Source organism: Astatotilapia calliptera, chromosome 23 (genome assembly GCF_900246225.1).
Source record: "Astatotilapia calliptera chromosome 23, fAstCal1.2, whole genome shotgun sequence".
In the NCBI taxonomy this organism is placed as follows: Eukaryota; Metazoa; Chordata; class Actinopteri; order Cichliformes; family Cichlidae; genus Astatotilapia; species Astatotilapia calliptera.
In genome coordinates this window covers 29,490,746-29,503,753 of record NC_039323.1, presented here as the reverse complement: position 1 = coordinate 29,503,753, position 13,008 = coordinate 29,490,746, and the positions used below count along the sequence as shown (strand labels likewise).

At 38.2% G+C, this 13,008-nt stretch overlaps 1 protein-coding gene across 2 annotated transcripts; it reads right to left on the bottom strand.

The window, feature by feature from the left end:
* Positions 1-4,224: 4,224 nt before the first annotated feature.
* On the bottom strand, positions 4,225-11,213 carry LOC113016191 (B- and T-lymphocyte attenuator-like). 2 transcript variants are annotated; one of them, XM_026158820.1, is made up of 7 exons: positions 10,624-11,213; positions 7,386-7,706; positions 7,205-7,246; positions 5,150-5,191; positions 4,947-5,072; positions 4,838-4,872; positions 4,225-4,758 (listed from the first exon to the last, which is right to left on the bottom strand). In XM_026158820.1, the coding sequence occupies exons 1-7, from the start codon at positions 10,706-10,708 to the stop codon at positions 4,654-4,656; spliced, it is 756 nt and encodes a 251-aa protein (XP_026014605.1). In that variant the 5' UTR covers positions 10,709-11,213; the 3' UTR covers positions 4,225-4,653. The 2 variants fall into 2 exon arrangements, with proteins under 2 accessions (XP_026014605.1, XP_026014606.1); XM_026158821.1 differs by lacking the exon at positions 5,150-5,191.
* Positions 11,214-13,008: the final 1,795 nt, after the last annotated feature.

Sequence of the window (13,008 nt, the reverse complement as noted above, 5' to 3'; positions counted from 1 at the left end):
GCAGGTGGCGCATCTATGTAAATACATCTGTCAACTGAACTAGGGCGTAGAGCACAGGTGTCAAAGTCAGGTCCTCGGGGGCCGGTGTCCTGAAACTTTTCCATGGGTCCCTGCTGCCACACACCTGAATAAAATTAGTAGTTCATTAGCAAGTTTTTAAAGAACTTGAGTGTATGTTGAGGTGCCAATTCAGCCACTTGTTTCATGTTACAGCAGCTCATGACTAAATGAACATATTTTAACAAATGGCAGGATTGTAAAAGAGGCTATGAAATGTTAGCTATGTCCACACTAGCCTGGATAGATTTGAAAACGGCGTTTTCATCTGAAAATGCTCCGCGTCCACATTCAGTCGTTTTCACAGAGTTGTGCGTCCACATTGAAAGGGCCCAAAACGCTTACGTTCAAGTCCTACACATGAGCAAAAGCGAGTGAGAATTAAAGAATTTGAAGAAAAGCTATCTGGAGCATGTACAAACTGATATTAATCTTTTTGTAGGGCTGTCAGAATTGAGAGCAATCAAAACAACTGCTGTACAATGCCCTCTTTGTTTAATTGGTCACATGACTGCATCACATGACTAAAATGTGTCAACATTTTAGAAAGTCTGCCTTTTTGATTGTCCACACTGCGACGGGACAGCTCCGTTTTGAAATCTATGTGTTTTTGAAAGCATTTTCAAAACGCTGTGTTTTTCCTTGGGGAAAACGCCATCGCAGTGTGGACGGGAGGCCAAACCGAAGAGAGAAAACAAAGCGTTTTCAAAGGAAAACGCATTAGACGTAGCCGTTATCCAGTGACCGTAAAAGTACTAAAGAAATTTTGTCTGCTATTGCCAGTGTACTTGGTGCAAATATTGTGGCAAGGAGAATGTCTGCAATGTCTGCAGATGCATTATAACAGCTGGAATTGGACATGCATAGGTGCAAATCATTTTTAATTCAGTGTGCGGAGTCAGCTGGCTGTTGTCAATCAGATGGTGTTTGGTGACTTTTTTACTTCAACTGAAAACTACAGGCAGAGCAGCAGATATTTACAATTACTGAAAGACTACTTTGCAAAACAAAGAAAAAATGCCTGTTGAAAAGCTTGTGTCTGTGACAACTGCTGTGGCAGGTTGTTACTCAGGAGTTTAGTTTCTAAACTGTCATTGCATCACTTACCAACAGGCTATACCCATATGGAAAAGATATATATAAATCTTATAAAGTTTGTATCTGTCTTGGGTGAAACTTGTATGAAAAGCATAAGTATGAAAACAGATATAAAATCCCTTGAAAAATTATATAATGAAACTTGTATGTTTTGGATACTTACTAAAACAATATATGAAAGTAAAGTACTTTCATGAGTGATTTACTCATGAAAGTACTTTACTTTCATGAGTAAATCATGTAAGCCTTATATGATTTACTCATGAAAGTGGCCACTTTAATGAGTAATCACATATAAGTTTTTACTATTTCTTTTCCATATGGGTATGCCCAAAAGTTATGGAATTTGACCATGTCGTGCTGCCTGTTGTTAATAATGTTAATGTCATCAGCTCCATTCGGGCAAAGGCAAAGCAACACCGAAGCTTCAGGTTGTTACTGGAGGAACGCTCTGCCGAGTATGGGGATGTCCTCCTCTATACTGAAGTCAGATGGTTAAGTCGAGGTAAGATACCAAAGTGCTTTCTTTCATTCATCTGGAAAATGAGGGAGGAGGATACCACACTATAATCTGATGAAGGGTTGCTTCTTGATCTTGCTTCCCTGACAGTTGTAACCTACAGTTACAAGGCAGAGATTTAAAAAAAAAACTCTTGAGAAGTGAAACAGGGATATGAATGAATAAGTAATATCTTTGTATCTGCACTGTTTTAATTTAGTGTGAGATACATGTCTTTGCAGTGTATACAGACATACAACATGCACTTGGTGCAGTGTCCCTGTGTCTACCCAGCTGACTCAGTGAGGCTACATGTTTTTTTGTTTTGATTTTATTCCTGCTCTCACTCTTCCTCCCTATTCCTCTGTCTCCTGACTGCCTGGGCAGAGCTCATCTCAGGCTCCCGCCATTGGCCTACGCACCTGGCTGTAATCACACACCTGAGGCTCATTACCTGGCAGTCTACGGTCTCATCACTGGACCGTTACTGACTCTCATTAGCAACAGGGCTACTAGCACTAGGTTAAAAGTAGTCAAAAAAGGCCAATTATATTTTGGACCCAACAAATCATGAAAAACTAGGTTTAACCTTTTGTTCACGACAGTGTAAATTTAAGCATGTAACAATTAGATTTTTTTCTAACAAAAAACAGTTCAACTTAAATTAGACTTGTGTTTGTAAATGAACCACCCCGTGGTTTGTAGCTTTCTGGATTTTATAGTTACTGGGCTACATATTTATTTATTATACAGGCTATACAGTAGATTAAATCAGCATTCAAATGTGTTATTTAACTAAAGTGTTTAATTATGTGGGCTACAGAAATAATTAAGTTATAGACTATATTTATATGAAACGTGTATATTTACTGGATTTTAGTCATTTTAACCATATGTAACACCTGCATATGTGTTTTTAAAAAGGCTTTGATTTTGCCACCCCATTTGATTTCCATGCCATTCTCATGCCACCCTAAGAAAATTTCTTTAGATTCGCCCCTGGTTAGTGAAACCCAGCTTAGTGAGTTCCCTGGTGTTCTTAGCGGTAATTCTCTCATTTCCCTGGACCTGCTCCTGTGTTTCCTGAATGACTGCACTTGTGTCTTTGGAGTGAAGCCAGTTTGCGTGAGGAGATTCGGAGTGCGGAAATGGAGCGACTGAGCGAGGAAGTGGAGCGTGTGGAGTGAATGGAGTGAGGATCAAAGAGCAAGTGTGGAGAGTGTGTTTCTTCCCTCCATCTGCTGGGGATCCCTGGAGCCCTGTCTGTCCCCTCACGTTGTATATAGTTCACATGGTGCTTTGTGTAGATAAAGACTGTTTTCTGCTTTGATTCCAAGTCTTCGTAGGAGTCCATTCAGTCAGCCCTGACACTTGCAAGTGAACTAAATATTTTTTTGATGTGTTAATGCAAAATGTAAGTTGTGGACAACATCATTTTGTAAATATTCAGGACAAACAAGCTTTTTGGGTTGTTTGAGTTGAAATTAGGTATGAAATATTAGAAAGCATGAGTAGCTCTCGGGGGGGTTGGGGATCCCTGCCTTAGAGTATCTGTTGGTAAAGCTAAAAGCTAACCATTAAAACCAGCACACATGTTAACCCTTAATAAGATTTAAAAGAAACTTATCCAGCTGTTTCAAGGTGTTTAATATGAGGAGTGAATCAGATGCACACTTAATGTAACGGCTGCTGTTATTGTGTATATATATATTTATATTCCTTCATACATTCTTATATATTTCTATACTGTGTATTGTGTATTTTGTTGTACAGTTATTTTATTGTCAACTTTAATTTATATTTTTTATCTTATTCTTTCCCAGTTAAATTTACCCTTCATTCTAATTTGTGTTGTACAGTTATTTCATTTTTAACTTTTATTTTCATATTTTACTTTATTCCTTCCTAGTTAAATTTACCCTTTTTAATTTTCATATTTATTTCCTATCTTATTCATAGCCTTTTCTTTTTTTCTTTAGGTCACGAGCAGTTGTCTAAGCATTTCACTGCATATCGTACTGTGTATGACTGTGTATGTGACAAATCAAATTTGAATTTGAATTTGAATGCAAGCCATTTATTGTGGACTGAAAGCAGGTTGTACAAAACTTAAAACAAGTACAAAATAATAAAAATGGACAATGAACCAAAAACTAGAAAACATACTAAGGCTAACAATAGTAGGATAGAACAGACACTGACAAAGGACAAGGAGAGAGAGCAACTTTATGTGCAAAGAAGGGCAATTAGGGGAAGTGGACAGATGGGGGGAGATGGGGAGGATGAGACAGTTGAACAAAGTCAAAAGCAAAACTGAACACAACACATGCAAGACTAGCAAAATAAAACAGGAAGTAGGTAATTAAAGGAACATCTAACAATATGATGGAGAATAAACAAGATATGGACAAACATGGGGACGAAAAAAACTAAAATAAGGAACAGAAGACAGAAACTTCAAGAAAAAAAGCCTTAGGCTATATAACAAAATCAACAAGAAATAACTAATAGAGATTTAAAAAAAATTTGTTTAATTATATGACTAGAAGTCAGACAGAAAAAATAAAAATGACAGAAATTGAAAGTAGAAAAACTGAAAAGGCTGGATCGAAAACTCCAGGATTCTGACAAGCTAATGAAATAAACTGGGAAATTAGCCACAGAGACCAAAACCATTTTCTTGTACCATCCTGTAACCATGTTTATTTCTGCTGTAAACTTTGAGACCGCCTCAAGTGGACATTTAAAGAATTGCAGGCTTTGGCACTTGGACATCATTTTTCAGCCCTGGAGATGACTGCTTATGGTTTACAGGTTGTATTTTACACTTCAAGTAAATCTTTGCATCACCTGCTAATTGTACAGCTTGTGGTTGGGAGCAGCAAACACAACATAGCTGCTCTCCTCCTCGAGCAGGCATATTGCCCTCCTTGGTCAATATGCCTGTTCATCATATCTTGATAATGTCAGCTCATTGAGTTACGATGATGGTGTCCTTGTTACATCTCCGAGATCGCAGAGCAGAGGGTCTTCCTCTTTCCTCTTTCCAAGTGCTTGAAGATGACTTTTGAAAAGAATTGATCCACCATGGGGATCTCCATCTGCTTTAAACATTCAAAAATGTTTGTGGGTTAACATTATTGATGGAAAAATGTGATAAGCTTGAAATATTTTATATCTTACCTGATTTTCAACTTGACTGTCTTTCTTTGGCTTCCCTGCAGGATGGACAGTTTACATGTTCAGTACGTCTGGTGATGTTTTATTTTGAAGAGGCGAGAGAACAGCTCACCTTTACAGCCTCGCATTGATATGACAGATATGATTATGACTATGATGACGAATGTGGTGATCCCAGCAGCAGAGTACACGTACAGCAACAAGGTTTCTGTATTGTCAGGAACAGAAGTCGTGCTGACTGCAAGAAAAACAGGTTTCAGTCAGTTTGGATTTAATAAAGCTACAACAACACAAATTATATAAAACCTTTCTTACCTGTGAGATTATTCTGTGTAACAGTGGTAATTTCACCATGATCTGTAAAAACAAAACAGGGAAGCTGTCTGAGATCTGAACAACAGAAAAATATCATGAGATTCAGAAAAAGTCCACTGTTCAGGGGAAAAGTAATTTGCATGAACTCCAGCAGTTCAGCAAACTGTGAGTGAACCCGTCCTAACACAAAGGGAAACCTAAAGCCACGTGTATTAATTTCATGTCTCCCTTTTACTGTCAGATATTCCACTGCTCTTAAATACTGAGCTCACACTTTCTCCTGTAAAAAGAAAACCTTTAAGAGATGATTTTGCTTTTCACCCAGAAGCAGTTTAAAAAATAGCTGTCAGATGTTTGCTGTGAGAATATCAATGTAGTTCGGTCCACCACTGGCGCCCTCTGTTTTTCACCAGTGAGAGCAGTTTCACCCTGAGCACATGTGACAGATGTAAATGAGAGTCTGTGGAGATTATTCTGCCATTGTGGGGGGTCACACACACTGCTGAGCACTATTTTGAGTTGCTACAGTAACAGTTTTCCAAAATGGACTAGCCTGAAGTCATAATTTTTGTCTGACTTTGAATTCGGTCTTTGTAGTGCATGCTGCACTGGTGTCCGCCAAGCAGTAAATTCACGTAAGTAAGTCATCTGTGGTGTGATGGCTGCAGTTACAGCCACACATATTGGGTAATATCCACCAAACATCACAGTGCTACAATCAGTGATGGGAATAATGGTGTTAAAAGTATTGGCATTACTAACACCATTACTTTTTTCAGTAACAAGTAATCTAACTAATTATTATTTCTATCGTTACAAGGCCATTATCATTACTAGCAGAAAATGCAGTCTGGATTTTTTTCAACACACGGATGGGTGAAGCTATCTTTGTCTTACCAGGAGCTAGAGGGGCGAAACAATTGTACAAGTGCTACTGCCTGGCTGAGGAAGAATAAAGTAGTCTGTAAACTGTAAACCAATCACATGACCAATTTAAGATGACATAGCAAGAAGATGCCATGTCAACCCAAGACAACCCCGAGTCTCTATTTTTGTGTTAAAAGTGGAAACTTCAAACTATGTACCAGTTTTTAAATGTTCGGTAACAGTAAAAATATTAAACTCAGCCATGAATAGAGAAACAACAGCCTGTTCAGACTGCAATGGAGACATTTAAAGACAATAAGGATCACTTACTCTGAGCATCCAGAGTGAGGATGAGGATTGTGAAGATCAGCAAATAGAGAATGGTCCTGCATGAGTAATGTTTCATAGCAGACACTTACTGTAGTAAACCAGCTGCCTACATGTGTAAAGCCTGTATGTGCTCTGTAGAGACAGTGCATGGTATCTGGCTGACTTCATCACTTCCTGTTTCTGATTACAGGCGTCTTTGTTAATAGTGTTAGAGTTTGTGTTTTGGAGGCTGATACACTCAGTATATATCTACCACTTGAAACTTTGGGCATTGATGAGATTAAAACAAAAGTTGTTTGTTTGTTTTTTTCATTGCTTTAGAAGAAACACAGAATGAGAATAATTTGTTATAATATTTTAAACCTAACAGATATGGAGAATATTTAATGTTTTTTTAATCGCAAAAACAATTAATTTTACATTTTGCATTTCCAAATGAACCACAAAAATTTCAAGAGCTCATTAGTCATTCATGTAATCGGAAAGTGAGTGGATAGCTTGTTGCTGTACGTGATATGTACACATAGAGCAACAAGCCTTCTGTGTTGTCAGGAGCAGAAGTTGTGCTGACTGAAAGAAAAACAGTTTTCAGTCAGTTTGGATTTAATACAGCTACAACAACACACACTTAACGTAAAACCTTTCTTACCTCTGACATTATTCTGTGTAACAGTAATTTCACCATGATTTGTAAAAACAAAACAGAGTCGCTGTCTGAGGTCCGAACAGCACAAAAAATATCATGAGACTGAAAAAGACCACTGTGCAGTGTGAGTGAAGGTTTCTTAGAGAAGAATCCACACTCATCGTAGACATTGACAGTGATGGCATGATGGCATTATATAAAACCTTTCTTACCTGTGAGATTATTCTGTGTAATAGTGGTAATTTCAGCATGATCTGTAAAAAAAAAAACAACAGAGAAGCTGTCTGAGGTCTGAACAACACAAAAAATATCATGAGATTCAGAAAAAGTCCACTGTTCAGTGTGAGTGAAGGTTTCTTAGAGAATTATAATTGGTGAAAAATCCACACTCACCATAGACATTGACAGTGATGGCATGACCCATACTCCCTCCACCTTGACACTGATACTGACCAGAGTCATGTCTGAGAATGTTCTGGAAGATCAAATAGAAGATCCATACTGATTTGTTTAAAGGTTTCAACTCTGTTTTAATGTGACTGTCACCGCTGACATCGACGGGGACAATAGCTTCCTCAACTTTATACCAGGTGACTGTTGTTGGTGAATCATTGCAAAAAAATACTGGGCAATTAATCCAAAGTTGTTGTCCAGCTGATGCATTATAAACTGTGTTGCGACGTACTCTAATTTCTGTAGAACAGTCAGAGTCACCTGCAGAAGAGAAATTATACCAAACACATGAAGAAGAACAATTAGAAATTAAGAAACGTTTGATGTTAATTTTAATTTAATTAAGAACATAAAACAATATATTACACAAGAGACTGATCAAAGGTGTTTAGACAATACATTTATATAAAGACTGTTTAATTGGACAAAACAAATAAATATATAAACAGAAATAAAAATTGTGCACATTCCTATAACCTTTCTAGAAAGATATTAAAAGTATAATGAATACTCACTGTACAAAAGAAAGAAAAAGTATAATTTGCAACAATAAGATCAAAAGAGAAGTAAACATGAGGTATGACAGACATCAAAAATGGAAAAAAAAAAATCTAGAATAAAAAGTGTCACTGGGTGACATTTATTTGATGATGTCATGACAGGCTGTGTGGCAGGCAGGCAGCAGGAGTGGTGGACCGAAAATGCAGGACTCTTGGAGACGGGACTTAAATTCAAAACCCAGCTTTTTTGCTGGAAAAAACTCTCAATCAATTAAACTCACCAAAACAAAAACAAAATCCAAAACTCTACGGACTGAATTGGAACAGAGAACCTAAACAGGAGCCAATCACACAGCAGCTAGAGGGTAGCAACATTGATGACATGACAAAGAGTAAAGGAAAACACAGGGCTTATATACCCAGGGGAGTAATCAGGGAATGGGAAACAGGAGGGAGACACAGCTGGGAGGAATTAGGGCAAACGAGACAAAGAGACGTAAAAGTGAATTCACTGACATAAGTCATGGACTTTCAATGTAAAACAAGAAACAAGTAACAATGATGCAGACTGAACTAAATCTAGAATAATGATAGTGAACACAGCACAACTAAAGAATCAGAACATAAATCCTAGTACAGAAAAAAACACCAAAATATAAGAAAAAGAAAATGTTGGGTCAAAATGACCCAGAACTGTGACAGGAAAAGTAATTTGCATGAACTCCAGCAGTTCAGCAAACTGTGAGTGAACCCATCCTAACACAAAGGGAAACCTAAAGCCATGTGTATTAATTTAATGTCACTGCTCTTAAAAACTGAGCTCACACTCTCACTACAAGATCCACCAGCAGGTGTCACGGAGCCGTTTATCATATGACAGAAAAACTGGAAGTTTAAACTTCTGTGACAGCACGTATCATTACTGTCCTCTAGAAAACCTTTAAGAAATCATTTGCTTTTCATTTTGTACCAAATAATTTTATGTTGAGAAGAATAAGATAAACCCTGAGGATTCACAGTAGTTTAAAAAAGAGCTGTGAGATTTTTCCTGTGAGAATATCAGTATAGGCAGGTCCACCACTGATGTCCTGTGTTTTTCACAGATGGTTTGGTGGAGGGTCAGTGGTGGAAGGAACGATGACTAAATCTGGGAGTTAAATTCTTGCACCCACTATCAGATTCTACACTGGTGCAGTGGGTCCTGGGTTCCTCCTAGTCAACAACAGTACCCGGCCTTATGTGGCGAGAGTTTGCACATGAGAGGATGAAAGAATTTGCACCACTGACTGGCCTCCACACCAACCTGACATAAATCCAACAGAACACCTGTGTAACATTATGTTTCAGTCCATCTTACACCACCAGGTTGCACCTAAGACTGTCCAGGGACTCAGTGATGGCCTGGTCCAGATCTGGGTGCAGATCCCCAGGACACCATTCCTTCCTCAGGAGCATGCCCCGATGGTGTCTGGCATACATTCAAACATGTGGGGGGTGGGGGTCACACAAACCGCTAAGCACTATTTTGAGTTGCTACAGTAACAGTTTGCCAAAATGGACTAGCCTGAAGTCATAATTTTTGTCTGACTTTGAATTCAGCCTTTGTAGGTCGATAATTTTCATCTCCAGTACAAAATGTGGCATCCTTGTTATTCCTAACACACTACCCAGTCCATAGTTTTCCCCATTGAGATTTGTTGCATTTTCAAAGTTTTCCTTTAATTTGTTTTTAGCTGTATAGTTTAGAAATGACTATGCACTCCAATCTTAACTAGTGCACAGAAAATGTTTCACAGGTTTGTGTCCACCACACAGTAAATTCAGGGAAGCAAGTCATCTGTGGCGCATCTGTGGTTTGACACTTTGCTGCTCTGGGGTCTGAGTTGGAACCAATTCTTTCTTTTAAAACAAGTTTCATGTTCAAATTTCTGAACGTTAAAGGCTGGGTATTTTTATGATTCGCTCAAAATGTACAAAAAGAGGCTAAATATGAGGTGAAACAGCTGCATTGTGACGTTTAATGAGTTTCTGTTATGTCAGAAAAGTTGAGGAAAAAATATTCAGATTTTATATTGATTCAAGATTGGTACAGTAAGTGGATGGTATTGTTTTAGTAATTAAAAATGTATTTTATCAAAAGCGGGTGTGAATGTGAATGCAAATTGTTGCCTGTGTCTGTGTTAGCCCTGCGGCAGTCTGGCAACCTGTCCAGGGTGCACCCTGCCTCTCGCCCCAGGTCGGCAGGGTTCCAGCCCCCGCAACCCTGAAAAGGGATAAGCAGAAGCGAATAGATGGATGGATGAATATTAAAACATCCAGAAAACCTCTAAAGATCGTCCACATGTGTGAACTCAACTAAAATCTCCAGCATAGCATCAAAGACCATTTTACAGTGTCTTGTTTTGTCCTTCATGTTGAGGCTTTCTTTGAAGGCGGAAGGTTTGAAGGCTGCGCGGTCAAGCCTTTCAACGTGTCCTTTTCAATTACTATAAAAACTACTAGATGCCTGCTTTGGGTTTTTGTGTATAGCAAAAGATAAAGGATATTTTAAACCTTTTACAGCTGATTTCCACAATTTTCGATCTGTAACAGTAAAATTTTTAAACTCAGCCGTGAACAGAGAAGCAGACGTGTTCAGACTGAAATGGAGCTATTTAAAATGAATAAGAATCACTTACTCTCAGCATCCGGAGTGAGGATGAGGACTGTGAAGATCAGCAAATAAAGGATGGTCCTGCACAAGTAATGTTTCATGGCAGACATTTAAGTAACCAGCTGTCTACGTGGTTAAAACCTGTTTGTGCTCTGTATGTGACAGTACATTGTATGTGGTTGACTTCACTTCCTGCTTCTGATTACAGGGGTCTTTAGATGCATACTGGTGTTAAAGTTTGTGCTTTTGAGGCTGGTGCACCCAGTATATACCTAACACTGGCAACATTGGAGCAGCACACAGGAAAAACACACTGAGATAAAACCTTTAGTAAGAAAGTACATTTGCAAGAGAAAAACACAAATCAAGAGACTGTCTTTTTCTGTCAGAGTGTTATTATTTTTGCTAATTTCTGGCTAACTCTATACTTATGCATTTTAAAAGTCCTTCATGCAGGTGGTGCATCTATATAAATACTTCTTTCACGTCTCAGTCTTTTGCATTTGTTGGCAACAATCACCTTACATCTTCATCTCTAGCTACACTGGCCATTGTGATCTCACCCACAGGTTTGAGGTCTGTTGTTTTGAATTCTTGACTTTTTGAAAGGTGCCGTTTTGTTGTTTGTTTGTTTATTTATGTATTTTTAACAGAGTGTGACCATATTCAGTTCACAGGATTAGGCAGACTAGCTCATTTAGTTAGGCTAGCTTGATTAGTAAAATGCTTATCCCTGTGACACTAGATAGCATGGTACCTTTAGCTAACTTAAAAAAACATTCTTAAAATAAAAGGAACTTTCTGGAAAATCTGGACAGCATACTTCTTAGAGCAGGAGCCTCCAACATGTTGTTCCTTTTCAAATACATTTCAAAACTTGTGTAGTCAAATTTGATTGGTCAATCATCAAACCAACTTATATGTACGAGGAATCAAATTCATAGTTTTTCTATCAAATGATTATTTGACAATTAGGTGTCAAACAGTTGCAATGCTGTCAAACTTGATGAGTCAGTTTTGATGGGCAGTACGAAGAAGGTCAATGCCGCGACAGAGGCCTTGTTGAAAGTGGCAAATCACTCAATGAAGCACTAGAAGCCCTTCACTGATGGCAGGATTGTAAAGGAAACTATGACTGCATGGCTGAAACGTTATTAGGTGACTGGCAAGGAGTATGTCTGCACTGTCTGCAGATGCATTAAAACTGCCGGAATTGGACGTGCAGAGGCGCAAATCATTTTAAATCCAGTGTGCTGAGTCTGTCGACTCCAGTGATACAGCCCAGCTGGCTGTTTTCATTCAGATGATGTTTGGTGACTTTTTTACTTCCACTGAAAACTACAAGTAGAGGAGCAGATATTTACAACCACTGAAGGACTACTTTGTAGGAAAAAAAAGATCCCTGTTGAAAACCTGGTGTCTGTGAAAACTGATGGAGCACCTGCTGTGACTCAGGATTTAATTGGACCCGGACTTTCTTAAGTTTCTAAACTATCATTGCATCACTTACCAACAGGCTCTATGCCCATAAATGATGGAATTTGACCATGTCATGCTGCCTGTTGTTAATAATGTTAATGTCATCAGCTCCATTCGAGCAAAGGCAAAGCAACACCAAAGCTTCAAGTTGTTCCTGGAGGAACGCTCTGCCAAGTATAGGGATCTCCTCCTCCACACAGAATTAGACGGTTAAGTCGGGTTAGATACTGAAATGCTTTCTTTCATTGATCGGTGAAACCGAGGCTTTTATGGAAGTGAGGAAGGAGGATACCACACTATTATCTGATATTACCTGAGTTGCTGCTTGATCTTGGTTTCCTGACAGATGTGACTGAGAGAGAAAATTAACCGCCTGAACCTACAGATACAAGGCAAAGATAAAAACATATTTAGTGTGAATGCTTTTGAGAAATGAAACAAGCACATGTAACGAAATCATAATTGAATAAATAATATCTGTGTATTTGTAATTGCATTGTTTTGTTTTGACAGCATTGTTTTAATTTAGTAGTGCAAGATACATTTCTTTGTAGTGTATACAGACATAAAACATGCACTTGCAAGTGAACTAAATATTTTTGTGATGTTAATGCAACTTTTAAGTTGTGGATACCAACATTTTTGTAAATGTTCAGGAAAAACAAGCTTATTCGGTTGGTTTGTGTTGAAATGAAACATTTGAAAGGATGAGTAGCTCTCAGAGGGGAAAAAGGTTGGAGACCCCTACCTTAGAGTGTCTGCTGCTGAAGCTGAAAGCTAAACATTAAAAAACAGCACACACGTTAACCCTTAATAAGATTTAAAAGAAACTTATCCAAAAGCTGTTTCAAGGAGTTTAATGTTAGGAGTGAAGAGGCAGACTGAATGGAACTGAAAGCAAGTCATTTATTGTGAGCTGTACAAAACTTAA